The 17,704-nt window shown below is 40.1% G+C and overlaps 1 protein-coding gene across 7 annotated transcripts in view; it reads right to left on the bottom strand.

Moving 5' to 3' along the window:
• Positions 1-7,163: 7,163 nt before the first annotated feature.
• Positions 7,164-17,704, bottom strand: part of SMAD9 (SMAD family member 9) — a 74,609-nt gene continuing 64,068 nt past the window's right edge. For all 7 annotated transcript variants that reach the window (XM_045069536.1, XM_045069533.1, XM_045069535.1 and 4 more), the window contains 2 exons: positions 15,837-16,093; positions 7,164-10,739 (listed from right to left, as the gene is read on the bottom strand). In XM_045069536.1, coding sequence (XP_044925471.1) covers positions 10,596-10,739; positions 15,837-16,093 — 401 coding nt within the window. In that variant the 3' untranslated portion in view covers positions 7,164-10,595. The remainder of the gene's footprint in view (positions 10,740-15,836; positions 16,094-17,704) is intronic.

Consider the following 17,704-nt stretch of genomic DNA (forward strand, 5'->3'; position numbering starts at 1 on the left):
GGGTCCTTTGTTACACAGCATTCTGGAGAGCAGGTAACTGATAGACCTAGCTATATAGTTATTGCTGCCTAACAAATGACCCCCAAATTTAGTAGTTTATTAATTTATTATTATCTCTCATAGTTCTGGATATGATTACTATAGTTTTAAATAGCTGTACAAATGCTATCAAGCTAGGTGCTTGCTTTTGAAGTTTATAGGAAGAAATATTTTTACTAATAAATCTTCATTTCCATATATTTAGCACTTACTTATAGTGCAGTTTCCCCCTGGAGTTTCCTGCCATCCATTCTGAGGCCCAAATGTAAACTTCCCTCACAGAGGTGCATGAAGAAAGTAGATTATAATCTAAAGACAGCATGACAGAATGATACCAATTTTCTAGCATTTTATAATTTTTTAAAACAATTCTGGTTACTTACTCTTCCAACAATCCCATGGTGTATGCACAACGGTTATTGTGTGGATGCAGAAGCAAGCTTGCAGAGGTTGTCACTTGCTCAAGATTGCACAACCAGCTGGATTCAAATCCAGGACTTTTAAGTTACTCACTGCACACTGTTGTACGTCGTGTGAGCCGTGTACGTAATCATGGGGAGGCCTGTGCAGTTTGAGCATGAACTTCACATTTGACCGTGGAAGTACTATCATAAATAAATAAAGCCTTTGTACACTAACCCTTGAGTTTTGGAATATGTTAAAAGACAAATATTACTTACACCCTAATTATATTACTTTAGAAAGTACTTTCATGTAATAATTCATTTGAACCTCAAGATATGGCAAGTATTATCCCTGTTTTTGGATGAGGGAAGAAAACTCAGAGAAGTGACTTGTAAAACAGGTCTAACTGTTGGATGTAGAGCCAAGACTTGAATTAAATCTTGTCTCCAGAAATGATGCTCTGCCCACAGTAGAGTGTTGTTGCTAAATTAGGAGCTAACACTTCCAAGTGCCTAGTTTCAAACACAGTAGGCACTTAAATATATGCTAAATTTTTTCAAGTCTCTGTATGCACACACATATAATTTTATATAAATACATCAATGTAATCCTAACGCATGTACTGAGGATTTCTGGTTTAGGTTCTCCCTTTTGTTTAATTTTTTGGTTCCCCACCATCAGTCTTCCATGCACTGCTCACCTTCTAGATAGCCCGTGTCAACAACCTAGCATGTATTCTTCCTTACTTTTACTGTTTTGTGAATCTTAAACACACATATATACACATATAGCAACTTGCAGTTACATAAAAATGTGGGCATATTATACACGTCAGCATATTACTTTTTTATGCTCCAGTACTCAGAAGTCCCCCCAAATCACTTCTGTGGCTCTGATTCATTCCTTTAGATGGCTGCAGAGCATCTCATGATAGGAATGTGTCATCACATTCAATCATTCCACTGTTGATGCCATTCACTTGGTGTCCAGTTGTCTGTCACTATGAACAATGCATCCTCCCTGTACTGTATCCTTACGTACTGGTGTGCACTGGCAGTTCAATGGCCTTGGAATAGATTTTCATAATTGGGATTGCTAGGTGGAGGGAAATATATAGATATGTGCTTTCTTCAGATACTACATTTCTTTTTCCCCCAAAGTCTCTATCACTGCAAATGTCTACTAGCAGCAAGGGAGAATTTCTTTTCCTATTTTTGCCAACAAGAATTACTGTTCTTTTTTTTTTTTAACTCTTCCTTGATAGATATGTACTGCTAATTATTACATTTATTAGCATTTCTCTGAATAGTGGAAAATTTGAGTACCTCTTTATATATGCTTGTTATTTAGATTTGCTCTTCTGTGAATCGCCTAGTCATATATTTAGGCTCCATTTTTCTACCCAATGTGCAAAAGTCTGGTGCATATAATAAAAATTAAGCCTGTATTTTTTTCAAAAGATTTTATTTATCTGAGAGAGAGAGAATGAGTGGGAGGCGGGGAGGAGCAGAGGGAAAAGCAGTCTCCCTTCTGAGCAGGGAGCCTAAGGCAAGGCTCGATCCCAGGACCCTGGGATCATTACCTGAGCCAAAGGCAGGAAGGAACTTAACCAACTGAGCCACCCATGCAGGTGCCCCAACTCTGTCATTTTTGTTCATATTTCCCCAAATCTAAAATTTGCCTATCTACTTCTTTTATGGTATTTTTGCCACACAAGGTTTTAGATTTTGTAGATTTCAACATATATGACATTTCTTTTGTGGCTTCCAGGTTTCCAGTGTTGGTTTAAAAAATCCAATTTGGGGGGCGCCTGGGTGGCTCAGTGGGTTAAGCCGCTACCTTCGGCTCGGGTCGTGATCTCAGGGTCCTGGGATCGAGTCCCACATCGGGCTCTCTGCTCAGCAAGGAGCCTCTTTCCCTTCCTCTCTCTCTGCCTGCCTCTCCGCTTACTTGTGATCTCTCTCTGTCAAATAAATGAATAAAATCTTTAAAAAAAAAATGCAACATATTTAAAAAATCCAATTTGGGAGCTTTCAAATGATTGTTGATTTATAATGTGCTGTTTCTTTGTCTAGAATTAGAAAACATAATTAGTGCAGGTATTGCCAAATGGTCCTAATTTCTTTTGTGTAACTAACTGACATGGAAAATTTTGTATTCTTTTTTTTAATCATTGTGACTCCTTCAGCTTCTCATTTTCTTTAGCTATGAAAATAAATATTATAATCATGACAACAGGTGCCGTTGAATGGCACATAACATTTATTTGTGTTCAGACAACTATTTTTTTAAAAAGGTAACAATTTTATTTTAAAATGGGCTGAACTGCCCCACTATAGAAAAAGGTCTGATTAAAATGATTTTATTGAGTTTAAAGTTAACAAATTTCTTTTAAAACTATTTTAGTGAAGATATTTGAACTGCTTAATAATTAGAGAAGTTGATCTCATCTCCTACTCAGGACATGGACTACTTTCCTCTATCCACCCAACATTTATTACTTGCCCTCCGAATAATCATTTGTAATGTTCAAAAGCATTAGAGACGAATGGTTTTTGTTATTGTATATTGCAGCAAAAGAAACAAATCTTCCATCTTCATAGCTTTACCCTAGTGATACAGAAATACATGCAAGCTTTCTTTTCTTTCTTTTTTTTTTTAAGACTATTTATTTATTTATTTATTTGACAGACAGAGATCACAAGCAGGCAGAGAGGCAGGCAGAGAGAGAGAGAGAGGAGGAAGCAGGCTCCCCGTGGAGCAGAGAGCCTGATGCAGGGCTGGATCCCAGGACCCTGGGATCATGACCCAAGCCAAAGGCAGAGGCTTCAACCCACTGAGCCACCCAGGCGCCCCACATGCAGGCTTTCTTAAGATTTGTAAAACAACCAGAAGTTATAACTAGTGAGATTTTGTTTTCCTCTCTTATGATTGTACTTTGTATCATTTACTGTCCTCAAATTGGAACCACAGTCAGCACTAATAAGATTTTATACCAGTTGCCTTTGAAAATCTAATAACAAACAGGATATATTAATAGTATTATATTAATATTAAGCATTTGCACAAAAATGTATTACTACTTATTATAATTATATAAAAATACACATAAATACCTGAATTTCCTCATCATGTTGAACAGACTCATCTATGAGGGAATTGTAACTGGGACAGCATTACTTCCTACAGAAAGTGAAGGAGTCTGAGTCTTGGAGAACTATCAGTATTTTTCAAAGAGCATCATCAAAAGTTGTCTGCTACTATGAAAACTCAGGTTTGCTTTCAGCAGGGTAGTACTCAGAGATCCTTTTTTCTAGGCTCCTATTATATTTACAAAGCTGATCTTTTCTTTCTAGAAGAGACTTTGGCGGGGGGCGGGATGTGCTGGGTGGCTCAGTCGCTTAAGCAACCTACTCTTGGTTTCCACTCAGGCCATGATCTCAGGGTTGTGAGGTGGAGCCGGGTGTCCAGCTCTGCAGCATGGAGTTGGCTTGAGTCTTCCCTCTCCTTCTCCCTCTCCCTCTGCTCCTCCCCTGCTTGCACTCACACTCTCTAAATAAATATATATATATATACTTTTTAAATAAAATAGACTTCATGGCATGAACACCTTGCCTTTTGTGTTAGTGAGTGGACCCTTGTGTCCAGGAATGTGCCTGAGAAAAACCAAACATTCCTCCCAATCCAAGCACTCTTTTCTCTTCCTTACAATGAGACAATATGTTACCAGGTTTCCCGTGTCTCTTCTATGTATCATTCATGCAGCAACAGTCAAAACTGTCCTTTACTCACTAGTCCCACACGTTTGCTGCCTGTAAATAGGGCATAAAGTCCATCCAGTATCTCATTTCTTGAACGCTTCTGGCTTTCTCTGCAGTTGGAAAATGACGATAGCCCCTGGCCAGAATGGGCATTGCCTATTCTAAACCAGTATGAGAACTTAAAACTGAGGCACGTGGAGCAACTCTCACATGCTCACTTTGGAGAGGAAGGCTGGGTGCTTTCTGACCAACAAGCACTTGGGCCTAAACTCCATTAGATGCAAGGTGAAGCCAACACAGCAACACAGGACCAGCAGTGTCCTCAGATACCAGTGCTACTTTTCTGTCTACACTGTACCCTCGCTGTGAAATGGAATAGCTCACCTCTGCTATTAATAATTGGAAGCAGGAACTGATCTATTTCTAGCATCCAAAATAGCAAGCCTTCCCACGTAGTCTAGGAGACAGACACAAGTATTTTGAACCGAGATCTCCTATGTAACTAATGAACAGGCATATCACCTTGAGTCTGAATACTCATCAAAATCAGAGTAGCAACCACACCGGAATACATGGGAAGTGCTTTCAGACAGGCATGTCCAAACTTGGTGAGAAGCAGCTACTCTCACCTCCTTTTCAGCTCCTTCTCACCTCACAGGCAAAGTTGGAACTGAGCAGTTGCAACTCCTGGTTGCCCCATCAGAATTCCTTATGCTTCTTTCTAATCTTTACTGCAATTCACATTTTGAAAATAAGTGCTAGGACTAAAAACAATGATAACTGTTTAACTGTCAAAGCTACCTTTCTTTGCTACCGCAGGCAACTGAGTTACTATTTCCAAACTAAATCATATGCATTCTTCTTACCCCACCAGTAGAGCAAGGTCACTGGACAGGCAATTGGAGGCTTGCAATTATTTTATTTCAAAGAGAAATGAGGGGAGCCTTGGTGGCCCAGTCAATTAAGCATCTGCCTTTGGCTTAGGTCATGATCCCAGGGTTCTGAGATGGAGCCCAATAACGTTGGGCTCCCTGCTCAGCGGGAAGTCCGGTTCTCCCTCTACCCTGTACTCCCTGCTCATGCTCGCTCTCTCTAGCCTGTGCTCTGCCTCTCAAACAAATAAATAAATAAATATAAATAAAATATTTTTTTTAAAAAGAGGAGAAATGAAATAATTGCTAATTTTTAAAAAGAGGAACTGGATACAAATATCATTTCTGCTTTTACAATGTGAATCCCAAATGCCTTTCTAAACAATAGCTGGAAAATGATGAACATGAATAGATACAGCCCTTGCCCTTCAAGAGCTCCCAGTCTGGTAGACAGTTGGACAAGTAAACGGTGTGGTGCAGGAAGTAATAACTGACCACTGAAGAGCACAAATATGATAGCAGCACAGAGAGCAGGCATCCAACCTGGTTTAGGAGGGTCTCGGGTTACTTGCTAAGGCAAATGATGGGGAGGAAGAAAGTTGGATTGGCCCAGAAGCCTTACCAGGTACCCACCCAGGGCCTGATGGAGATGTTGCTGTTTGTTCCCCCAGCAAGCTGCCACAACCAACAGTGCACTGACCTTGGCTGGCATACTCGTTCATCTTCCTCCACAAACTTGTAAATTCCTTTTAAAGGCAGAAACTGGGGACACCTGGGTGGCTCAGTTGGTTTGACGACTGCCTTTGGCTCAGGTCATGATCCTGGAGTCCAGGGATCGAGTCCCGCATCGGGCTCCCAGCTCCGTGGGGAGTCTGCTTCTCCCTCTGACCTTCTCCTCACTCATGCTCTCTCTCACTGTCTCTCTCTCAAATAAATAAATAAATAAATCTTTTTAAAAATAATAATAAATAAATAAAGGCAGAAACTGTTATCTGTCATTGCATCTACATTGGCTGACGTATATGAACCATCTGATAAAAGAATATGCACAGGTGGGATGCCTGGGTGGCTCAGTGGGTTGGGCCGCTGCCTTCGGCTCAGGTCATGATCTCAGGGTCCTGGGATCGAGTCCCGCGTCGGGCTCTCTGCTCTGCGGGGAGCCTGCTTCCTCCTCTCTCTCTCTGTCTGCCTCTCTGCCTACTTGTGATCTCTGTCAAATAAATAAATTAATTAATTAAAAAAAAAGAATATGCACAGGTTTCTAGGATGAAAATATCCCCTCTCAAAGATAAGTCAATGTTTAAAGATTGTCTTGTATTTCTATGCCATGATATATTAAAAACAATCTGTATAGTTAGTGTTTGAAATGCCAATACCAAATATTATAGGCAAGAACAGGGTCAGGAACCATGAAGATGCAAAAGCAGACAAGATGTAATCATGGTTCTCCATAAACTCACAGCTGAAATGGGAGGTCTCATAATCCCTGCCTACATCTGAACCACAACAACCTTTCATTCATTTACAGTTTTGAAGTCCATAAATACCTCATTGAATAAAGGGTGCATTTCTTAAAATGATTAAAAAAAAAAAAAAGGAAAACTTTGATCAAGTTTAATGAGAAGGCTAAGCTTTCTTGAAATATTGACACATTTTCCCCCCTCCATTTTAAGACTAGAAGAAAATGGAGGGAATTGAGAATTTCCTCCTGGATTTTATTTTATTTTTTCCTCATCAGTCATTTTTAGCACCTTTCCTGATACATAATATGTATGTACAATGAACAGATGTTTACAAGAATAAGATAGTTCCTTCCTTTATATCACAATATCACTTAATATTTACCACTAACCAGAAAAAAAGCTCCTATGGTATCCTCTCTAAAATGACCACAAAGTATCTCCAAGACTCTATGCTTAATGCTGGGGACACCAAGATGTTTAATTCAAAATCATTACTTAATTTCTCTATAGCATATTGGATTTTAAAAGCATCTCATTTTCAAAATAAGATGGTTTAAGATCACCTAAAATCCATAGGCAGTGACCTTTTTATGATGTTTATAGGGAAAAATGAGCCAGAAACATATAGGTACAGTATTGTTTATTATAAACAATCACATAACAGTATGAGTGTGCATTTGAAGGATAATTGAAGCCTAGATATGATCGACAAAAGCACTATTTAAACAGAAATAGTTTCTTGTTGGTTTGTGTTACATTAATTTAAACATATGTCAGAATCCTCCAGTCTTGTCATACGGTTCAACTGCTAAAATCATAACAGGGGAAGACAAATTTGGAATGCACGTTATAGTTTGCTTTAGTTGTTGAATACATATATCCAAATACTCAGGACATATTCAAAATTAAACAAGTGCTTAAAGTCTAGCAGGTGATGTTTATAAAATGCTTTTGTTGTCGCATTTAATCCCTTAGAAGAAAATGAAAAAGGGATTCTAAGTGCTAGTGCTATTTTGTTGTTCAACTTTTCCTGATTTATACTGAATGTTAAAAAAACATAAAAATAAAAAAGGTAACTGTTGAAAAATGACATCTTTACAGTTCTAAAACACTGGCAGATAGTAAAATATCATCTAAATAAAACAAACTTCTCATATCTCAATTTTTAAACAGGAAAAGAATAGAAAACAGGCTTGAACAACACAGAAAATGTTCTGGGTCTCAAGAGCAGGCTAAAACATTGTTCTCTACTGCACGACCCTTGTCCATGGCAACCTTAAAAATGTGTGGCGTTGTTGGTGCCTTTAAAATGGCTTAGCACATCCCCTTCGCTAGTTATCCTCTAAAAGAATGTTATCACATTTTTGGGGGGACTGTCCATCTCAAGGAATGAATGCTACATGAGCAAACTTGGAAGTCTGAAAAAAAAAAAAGGTACATTACAACTTTGGACAATTCCTGACAGCAAAAACGTTCAAAGGCTGATGAGAAGGTGACTAGTTACAGTGACCAAAGGGTTAACTTTTCTGAATTTCACTCCTATCCGAATATGGACTTTTGGAGAGACAGGACCAGTGATGATGCAAATGTACCACTTTAATCATTTGTTTTTCAAAGGATGAGCACAGGCTTCCTGGAATATTTTGTCCTGGTTTTACCAAACCTGCATGGCCAACCAGGTTACTTAATTTTTAAATGTAATTTATAAGCAACCAGTTATGATTAATTCTACAAAGGCATAAGGTTATCGCTACCAGGGGATGAGTTTGAGCATTTGTGAAGAGATCAAAAAAGCTATGTTCGCTCTCTTGAGAAAAATCATGTGTCCTTATGCTCTCACAGAGCTGTACTCATGTGAGGAAGACTCACTGTATTAATGCCTTTTCCAAGAAAAGAGGAAAAGGGAAAAACCTGGAAAACAGGGAAGTCAGGGGAGAAAACAAACAACTTTGGGGCACGGAAGAAAAGTAGCATTTCTCCAAGGAAGACTTCATCTCTTACCTGATTGCTCAAAAGAGAAGGGAACTAAGTTTCAAAACAGAAATAATTAAGAAAGGAGTTACATCTTTCTGAGCAAAGGAAAGATCATAGGTTTTGTTGTGTTTTAAAAGTTCTGAAACATGAAGATGTCTACACAGGTTTACTAACAGACTCTTAGCTCCAGAGCCTGGGGCTGCTTCTGGTTTGCATCTGATTCCACAGTTACCCAACACTGTACCCAGCCCATACAGGGGCACAATACATAGTTGTTGAACCAAGGAACTACGGGGTTCTCTAAACACTAAATGGACCACCTAGTTTTAACGTAGAATGTACTGTTTTCTATTGCATATATGAAAGTTTCTATTAGATAACACTAGTTCTTACAAGAGGTGACAGTAGCAGCTCACTCGCATATCTTTTTCACAGGATCATTTCTACCTTGAATACGATTTAATGAAAAGCAACTATTGTGTGCACTAAAGCTAAAAAGAGTTGACAGAATGCATAAATGAAGAAACCTCTTGGATTACTGAAGTACCGTCTGTTACAAGCATAATTACCTTCTTAAATTATACATTTTTAAGAGGGTGTGAAATATTTTTTGAAGCAATGCAGTGTTTAGTGGGTGGGAATTATATATATATATATATATATGTATATATATATATATATATAAAATATATATATATATATTTTATATGAAAGTACCTAGAAATGTGGGGAATTTTCCTCTCCTCTCTTTATCATCTGAGAGTAAATAAGAACAGGTTTTTAATGCCATATATATCTATTTTTTAAATGTTCCTTTCTTCAGTACCACTGTTCCCCAGAAATTACAGGGGTTATGAAATTATTATTCTATTGAGGAAGTTATTTCCATGTATGAGGCTTCAGCTTTGTAAGAGGTTAACAGCCATGACCAGCAGATCGAGACACCAAGTTACGTAACCCATAAATGTGACTCCAGCAATGTGTCCAGATTCTCTCAAAGGCTTCACCACCGTTTTAGTCATCTGTAAATAGTATGTGCCAACATGTAGGCAAAAGGAGTGCCCTCGCCATGAAGTCTTCTAATGGGAATGTGAGAAGGTGTGAGAAAACATCCAATGCTTTCGCCCAACCCTCTTCCTTTACTGCTCCTTCCCCACCTCGAATTTATACACAAAGTCCTCTAGCTCACTGGGCAGACTCAGATGTCTGCCAGACTGCTTGAGTGGAATAACCAGGAAAACAGGGGCCCGATTTCCAATGTGGAAAGCAAGAGTCTTCCTGGGTGATTCTTGGACTAAGTTCTGGTCTTACTTTGCAATTTGGAAATATAGCTCATTTCATGGCATTTTCATATGAATATTCCCATGTATTAGACTCATTATTTTCTTCTTAATTGTGGTGGATCATGAGGCAACATGACTCCCAGCTTCACAGTCTCTTTTCCAATCACAGTTTAAATTTGTTTCAAATGTACCATTAATATCAGCACCATAGTTCAGCTATAGGTATTTCAACTTGGGAAATAATTTACGTGACTTATCTTACATAACTAATTTTACAAGCTTGGTGTTTTTCTGTCCCCCTTCTTGCCAACAGCACTAAGAGTGAGATTGTTTAAATGCTATGGGTTTGACTGCTTTCTTTTGTCTGAAAGCGTTACTTGCTCTGGTGCTGCTCGTACCCCAATTTGTAAGATACAGTTTCGATATTTTTCTGATAGGCCACACAACATACCTTATAATGACATGGCTGACTAACGCTGCCCTTTCTTTCTGCCAACATTTTTCAAATTCTATCGACACGGTTGCTTTTCCTTTGTTTCCTCCCACAAAAGAAGCTGCTTCTTATTATAGCATTGGCATGAAAAACCTGCTTTCCTAATCACGTTGTGCGGGCATCAGGTTAACTAGAAATTCTAGTGCAAATTAACTGGTGATAAAAAAAAATGAAGAGTATATATTATATGTATTTACATTATGTACTTAGAAACTTCAGTTAGTTGCAAATCTGAAATGGTATCTAAGCCACTGCCTGCAATAGCATTTACTCTACAGAACTGTGGATTAAGACATGACCGGCTGTTAAGACACTGAAGAAATCGGGTTATGTGGAGAGCCCATCTGAGTCAGAACTTTGTCCAACCACTGCAGTGGTCCATGAAGATGAATCTCAATCCAGCAGGGGGTACTCGTGACATCCTGGCGATGATACTCCGCTCCCCAGCCCTGGAAAGCAAGAACAGAGCCCAGAGTGATGGCGGCAGACTTTCGGTCAGCCTCTAGAGGTGAGAGATAGACATCAGTACGTAGAGCCCACGCGCCAGAGCAGCTCCTGAGACCCTGGGAAAGCGTGCCCTCCATCTTCCTGTAAGCACAGGACAATTTGTGCATCAACCAGACACCCGAAGAGGAGTCCAAATCAAAGGATTCCCTCAGGGCTCACAGCTCAACACATGGACCTAGAGGGGTCTGGTCTCTAGGCACACCGGAAACACTGGCAAATCATTCTCTCTTCCACAAGGGAAGGGGCCTGACTTTATGTTCGACCCCTTCCTGCTGAAGACAATGTTTTGCACAAAATGGATGCTCACTACAGACCAGTGACTGGATCTCAAAGGTGTAAAGACAGAAGTGAGGGTGTTCTTGATTACTCTGGGTTGGTTTACAAAGCTTTTTTCTCCTCTCTCTCTTTTAGGCTCACTTTTGGCAATTTCCCATTTATTACCATTCACAGAAGAGACAGTAAAAATAAGTAAAAAATAAATTTGCCTATCTTTATTCTCTGTACATTATACATCAGGGACAAGTTATTTTAAAAATAAGAAACATCACACATCACTGTTATTGGGAACAGTGACTATCTGTAGTTCTTAAAAAATTAGATTTCAACACAACCATGCTGCCTGACCAACACTTCACATTCGTGAGCACAAGCCTCAAGTGCCCCTCTTGATGCCACCTGCAATGGAATGACTGTCCCCGAGTCACTGTGCTCTCCCACTCCTCCCCACACCCCAAATGTCTGCTCACTCCTGCTCCTTTTCCCCAAAAGCTCTAACACCTACTCCCCAGTCTGTTTGTGAATGATAACTTCTTTTTAAAAATTCTTTATTTAAATTCAATTTAGTTAACATACACTGTATTATTAGGTTCAGCGGTAGAATTCAGTGATTCATCAGTTACAACACCCAGTGCTCATTCCATCAAGTGCCCTCCTTCATGTCCAACACCCAGTTACCCCATCCCCCTACCCACCTCCCCTCTGCCAACCCTCAGTTTGTTCTTAAGAGTTCAGCATCACTTATGGCTTGCCTTCCTCTTAATTTTCATCTTATTTTAACAAGACGTAAAGCAATCAGAAGAGTTTCCACAGCACCTGTGCCAACACACTCACCCTTTTTACTTCTCAGCACAGATTAATTATCCGCACTTCCAAATAAGCCAGTCCATCCAGTTGTGCATAAGACTCAAATGCCTTCCCAAGGACATCATTCCCACAAATCTCCCCATTCTTCCCTACAAGATTTTGTTTTATGCTGAATCATTCCCATCTACATAGGAACATGCTGAAATTTCTCCCATCTTCAAAACACTTCTGCTGACCCTACCACTGCCACCACTTACTGCTCTATATCTTTGACTTCCTTTCTAGCGAAAATCCTCAAACAAATTGTCCATACTGGCTGTACCAATTCCTCTCCTCAGGGCTCTGTCCTAGAAGCTCTGATCTTTGTTGGTTTTTTTTTTTTTTTCCCCAAAAAGATTTTATTTATTTGACAGAGATCACAAGGCAGAGAGGCATGTAGAGAGAGAGAGGAGGAAGCGGGCTCCCTCCCGAGCAGAGAGCCCGATGCGGGGCTCGATCCCAGGACCCTGGGATCATGACCTGAGCTGAAGGCAAAGGCTTTAAACCCACTGTGCCACCCAGGCGCCCCTGATCTTCTCTGTTTAACTCAAACATTGGCAGTTCCATCCAGGCTCATGGATAAATACTGTGCAAACACTGACAATTCCTAAACTGACATCTCCAGCCCAGCCCTCTCTCCCTAAATCCAGACTGGTACCTCTGTCTCCTTCTGTGATGTCTGACCTCTGCTTTGACACGTGTCAGACATCACAGAGGTATTCTCACTAAAACTGAAGGTTTTACCTTCTATCTGCACCTGATCCACCTGTATCTTCTCCCTCCCGGGTGGGGGCAACTTTATCTCTTTAACTCCTCCTTTCACCTTCCCCCATGGAATCACCTGCACAACTCAGAATCCTTCCCCTTCTTACACCTTCTATGAGATTGCTCCCCCTAGTGGGCACAACCATCATCTCTCATCTGAATACTGCAATAGCCTCTTAGCTGGTCTCTACTTCCATGCTTGTCTGCATGACATCTGCAAATCACATAGCAGCGGCAGTGATCTTTTAAATGTTTAAGTCAGGGGCACCTGGGTGGCTCAGTGGGTTAAGCCTCTGCCTTCGGCTCAGGTCATGATCCCAGGGTCCTGGGATCAAGGCCCGCATCAGGCTCTAGGGAGCCTGCTTCCCACCCCCACCCCCACCCCGTCTCTGCCTACTTGTGATCTCTCTGCCAAAAAAAAAAAAAATCTTAAATATTTAAGTCAGATCATGAAATCCTAGGCTCAAATCCCTTCAGAGGCTTTCCATCTTTTTAAAATAAAAGCTGAAATCCTGGGGCACCTGGGTGGCTCAGTGGTTTAAAGCCTCTGGCTTTGGCTCAGGTCATGATCCCAGGGTCCTGGGATGGAGCCCCAAGTCGGGCTCTCTGCTCGACTGTGGGGAGCCTGCTTCCTCTCTCTCTGCAGTGGGGAGCCTGCTTCCTCTCTCTCTGCCTGCCTCTCTCCCTACTTGTGATCTGTCTGTCAAATAAATAAATAAATAATCTTTAAAAAAAAAAAAAAAGGCTGAAATCCTTGCGTTGGATCCCACCCCCAGCCCCACCCCCGATCCCTGACTCATGCTCCAGGCACCCAGGCCTCCTTGCTCCTACAAATGTCAGGGTAAGCTCTTGCTGTAGGGTTGGCCTTTCCTCTGTGCCTACTGCTTCCCCTCCAGATACCCTTACGACTTGACTCCCCCATCTCCTTTAAGTCCCCATGGAGGTCCACCCTGTCTATCTTTATAAAACTTGCAACTGACCCCTACCCCAGCACTCCAATTCCCCATACTCTGCTCTGTTTCTCTTTCCATTCACGTTCTTTATTATAGCTATTGTTTACTGCTTGTCTCTGCCTTCTGGAATATTGATTCCATGAAGGCAGTGATTTTGAGTAATCTCTGATATATCTCAATTCCTAGAATGATGCTTGGTGTGACCCAGAGTAGGTGCTCTGGGTCAATATCTTATTGACTGACTGACTGAGTCCTAGAATCAGTAAAAATCAAAGCTAAAAGATGCCTTATAGATGATCTAGTCCATCCCCTCTCAGTGGAAGCCACCAGTGTTTAGTCCTATAATTTCTTTTTTTAAATTTCAATAATGTGTTTTATTCAATTCAATCTATCTAAAATATTATCCTATCAACACATAATCGATATGAAATTACTAATGAGATATTTTACATTATTTTTATCTGTACTGTCTTCCCCCCCAGCCCCAGTTTTGTTGAGATGTAATTGATATATACTGTGTCAGTTTTAGGTGTACATGCAATGACTGGATATACATACATTGCAAGATGACCACAATACATTTAGTTAATATCTATCACCTCACATACTTACCCACTTTTTCCCCACGATGAGAAATTTTAAATTTCTTTAAACTGATTGTCTGTTGCAACATTATTAACTGTTTTCTGTGAACTGTATAGCTTTATGAAATAGATCTAGCTTATCTTAGGACAATCAGATGTCTATGCAAGCTTACGTGACAGTGAAATAATTACCTCTGATGTACTGGCATTTCATCCTAACTTTAAAAACACGGACCTGGAGAAAATAACTAGGAGTCAAATGGTTGTTTATTAATGGCAATTTAATGCCCTCTGCTGGTTCCAAAGCATCAGAACATTTAGAAAGATCTCCAGGTATTTGCTAATAGCTTTACAATATAAAAATGCTTTTAAAGCTTAGCAGTAAATTTGCTTTGTCATCATGAAAGAAAGGGTTTCAAAAAGCCATTTTTTAAATTGGAAACTATATTCTTATTTTTAAAATAAGTACTAAAATTATAAATACAATAAAAATAAGAGTATAGAAAAATAGGACAACTTTTTTTCATGGTAATCTTAAAAGATTAACAAATTTTACTGTGAAAAAAACCTGGAACAATCTATACCGATTTCCTGGGTGGATATGTGACAATGTGAAAACTGTCACATAGACCCAGAGAGTCTGATACACAAGCTAAGATTTTGAAATTTCAGAATTATTCACAACTGCTTTGCAAGAGATGAAACAGCCAAAGACTTCAGTGTGCAAATCCAGTGGGTTTTCCTTCCCACTAACTTCCTCAGTTCTCCGAAGCCTTCACATCAACGTTAGTAAAATCTAATTCAAGAAATTCAATAAATATTCATAAACAGAACAGCTACTACTCGCTCAGAATTAATCAAACCCAACATAATATCTATCCCAATTTGTTTATGCCTTTATGGGCATAAACTTATGTAAAACAGCTTGTATTAGAGCCACTACTGTCTGTTCTGTAGCTTTTTTATAAATATGATATCTTCTGTTGACCTGTATGCTTTCTAAGAGTAAGAGCAATGTTTTATTTAAATCAGATAAATTCAATATTAACTGACAGATAACAGTGCTCAGCACTTTGAGAGATGAGAAAAAAAAAAAAAAACTTTGTGGCATTAAATCCTATAAAATCATCATTGTCACTTTATCTTCCGCATGAAAAAAATCAGATAACCACCTTGTTTTTCCTTCAAAAGTAAAATCTTTTAGAATTTTCTTAGGGGCGCTAGGAGGCTCAGTTGGTTAAGTGGCTGCCTTCAGCTCAGGTCATGACCCAAAGTCCTGGAGCCCCGTGTTGGGCTCCCTGCTTGGGAGGAAGCCTGCTTCTCCCTCTCCTACTCCCCCTGCTTGTATTCCCTCTCTTGCTGTGTCTCTGTCAGATAAATAAATAAAATCTTAAAAGAAAAAAAAAATTTTTTTCTTGTAATTGCTGAACGAGAGTGGATACTCCTGGAGGAGCTCTTCCTAAAAATACCTGAACAGAGTTCCAAAAGAAACCCCCCAAAGCAACAACAACAACCCTGTTTCCTACTCGAATGGGCGGTATAGACGCCACACACCCAAGGGATGCTTTTTGGTTTGTCCTCTTCTATCTTACTATCTGAAAGCAAGCATCCTTACCTTAACAAAGCTCATGCGGATAGTGCACATCTTCGTTAACTCGTAGACGACTTCAAATCCATGGTGAACCGACTGCGCCAGCAGCTGAGCGAAGAGCTGGTTGTTGAAGATCTTGAGGCTGCAGCCGCTGGGGATCTTGCACACGGTGGCTGGGTGGAAGCCGTGCTGATAGTTGCAGTTCCGGCTCTGTACGAAGATGCTGCTGTCGCTCACACACTCGGCGTACACCTCGCCCCCAACATAGTATAAATGCACACCTACGAGGTAAAAACAGCGTCCCTCAAGCACCAGCATCATGTTTAGCTTCGGATTAACACCATTCCCTTCTCACTGCAACCTTGTGGTATGTGACTATCTCTCGTGAAATTAATTTTAATATCACCAGCCAGAGTAAAAGAGTGACCAAAATGCCCACTTGTTCTAATTAAACCCAGCAGTGGGTTTTTTTTTTCCCGAGTCCACTTAAAAGTGGATTGCACCCCATGTTTATAACGATTGCAAAGGCTGTCGTGCATTGCTCCTTCTGTCACTCTCGATCTCACGCTTATTCACTCTCATAATATTAGAAGCAAAATAAATACACAATGCAGAAAACATCCTTCAGGTCCATGTATCAATAAAAAAATAGAAACTGGGCACAGATAATATCAAGGAAATGTCACTTTCCCCTTTAATGCATACACTAAACCCTCTTCAGAGGAAACAATAAATGAAGTTTACTTTTTTTTAAGTTTACATTTTAACAATTATGAATCCATTTGTCTTAATACCTCCCTCAAAGAGATTTATTTCATTTTAGAGCTTGTCACTTACTATTATAGAAATAATGCCTGCATTTTACTTAAGAGCGAAATTCTTGTCACTTTTTCAGATATAAAGACTCTCAGTCAAAATGTTGCTTATTTTACTTTACATCACATTTTTGGACTTAAAAAGCAAAACACCATCCTGAGATTGGTGCTGCCCCAAATAATTTTCATTCCAGATTAAATCTGAGTTGACTCTCTCACTCCAGGTCTCTGGGTTTAAGACTTAACATATATTTATAGCAAGAGACTGGCATTAGATAAAACAAAGATCGCTCCAGTCTAGTGAACATTAAATACCAGCACAGTTTTCCTCCAGCCTTTCAGCAGAAACAAAATTCTCCAGAATTATACAATTATACAATTGTCATGGGGTCACAAAGGGTTCACAGAAATGATCCAGAATACACAGAGACTGATATATCTTGGATCTCCTCTCTTTTTTTTTCCCAGCTTTCCGCTCCCTTTTCTTTCTCATGTTCATTCTCTCCCTGAACAGCCTGGGGTTAGGCACCCTCGGCTCTGGGCCATGAGAAGCAGGCAAGAAGGTCCCCTTGGCTGGGATATGGTATCTGGCTGCACCAACGTGTTGGAGGTGAGGCTGGGGCATATACAGTTCCCAGTCCCCATGAGCTCCCCGGGAGGGCCGCCCCTGTGGTGGTTATGGTTGTTCAAAAAGAGAGAGAGCTGGTGGGGAAAGAGCCAGAGAATGAGATGGTCCAGTGTTCAGGATGTATTTGAATTGAATGACTTTCAAATTTATAATCCTCCCAGAACCTACTAAGTAGAATCGATAGGATTTTTGTTACCTGACTCTGGTCTTTATTTAGGGGATGATTTTCAATCCTGTGGAAGTACTATCCGCAACCACAGCACAGTTGGCAGAATAAGGAAAGCAGAGTAGAGGCTGGACAGACAGGCAGGAGTAGTGTCCCGAGCAAAAAGAGGGGGCAGAGCCAATGGAATGAGCACACAGAGGCCTGAGTTGGCTCTGAACAGTAGGACAAGGGTGGAATTCAACCCCACCATGAAGGAGCTTTGGCTAGAGACAGTGGCATCCAA

This window comes from Mustela putorius, unplaced genomic scaffold (assembly GCF_011764305.1).
Source record: "Mustela putorius furo isolate JIRA1106 unplaced genomic scaffold, ASM1176430v1.1 tig00003942_pilon_pilon_pilon, whole genome shotgun sequence".
NCBI lineage: Eukaryota > Metazoa > Chordata > Mammalia > Carnivora > Mustelidae > Mustela > Mustela putorius.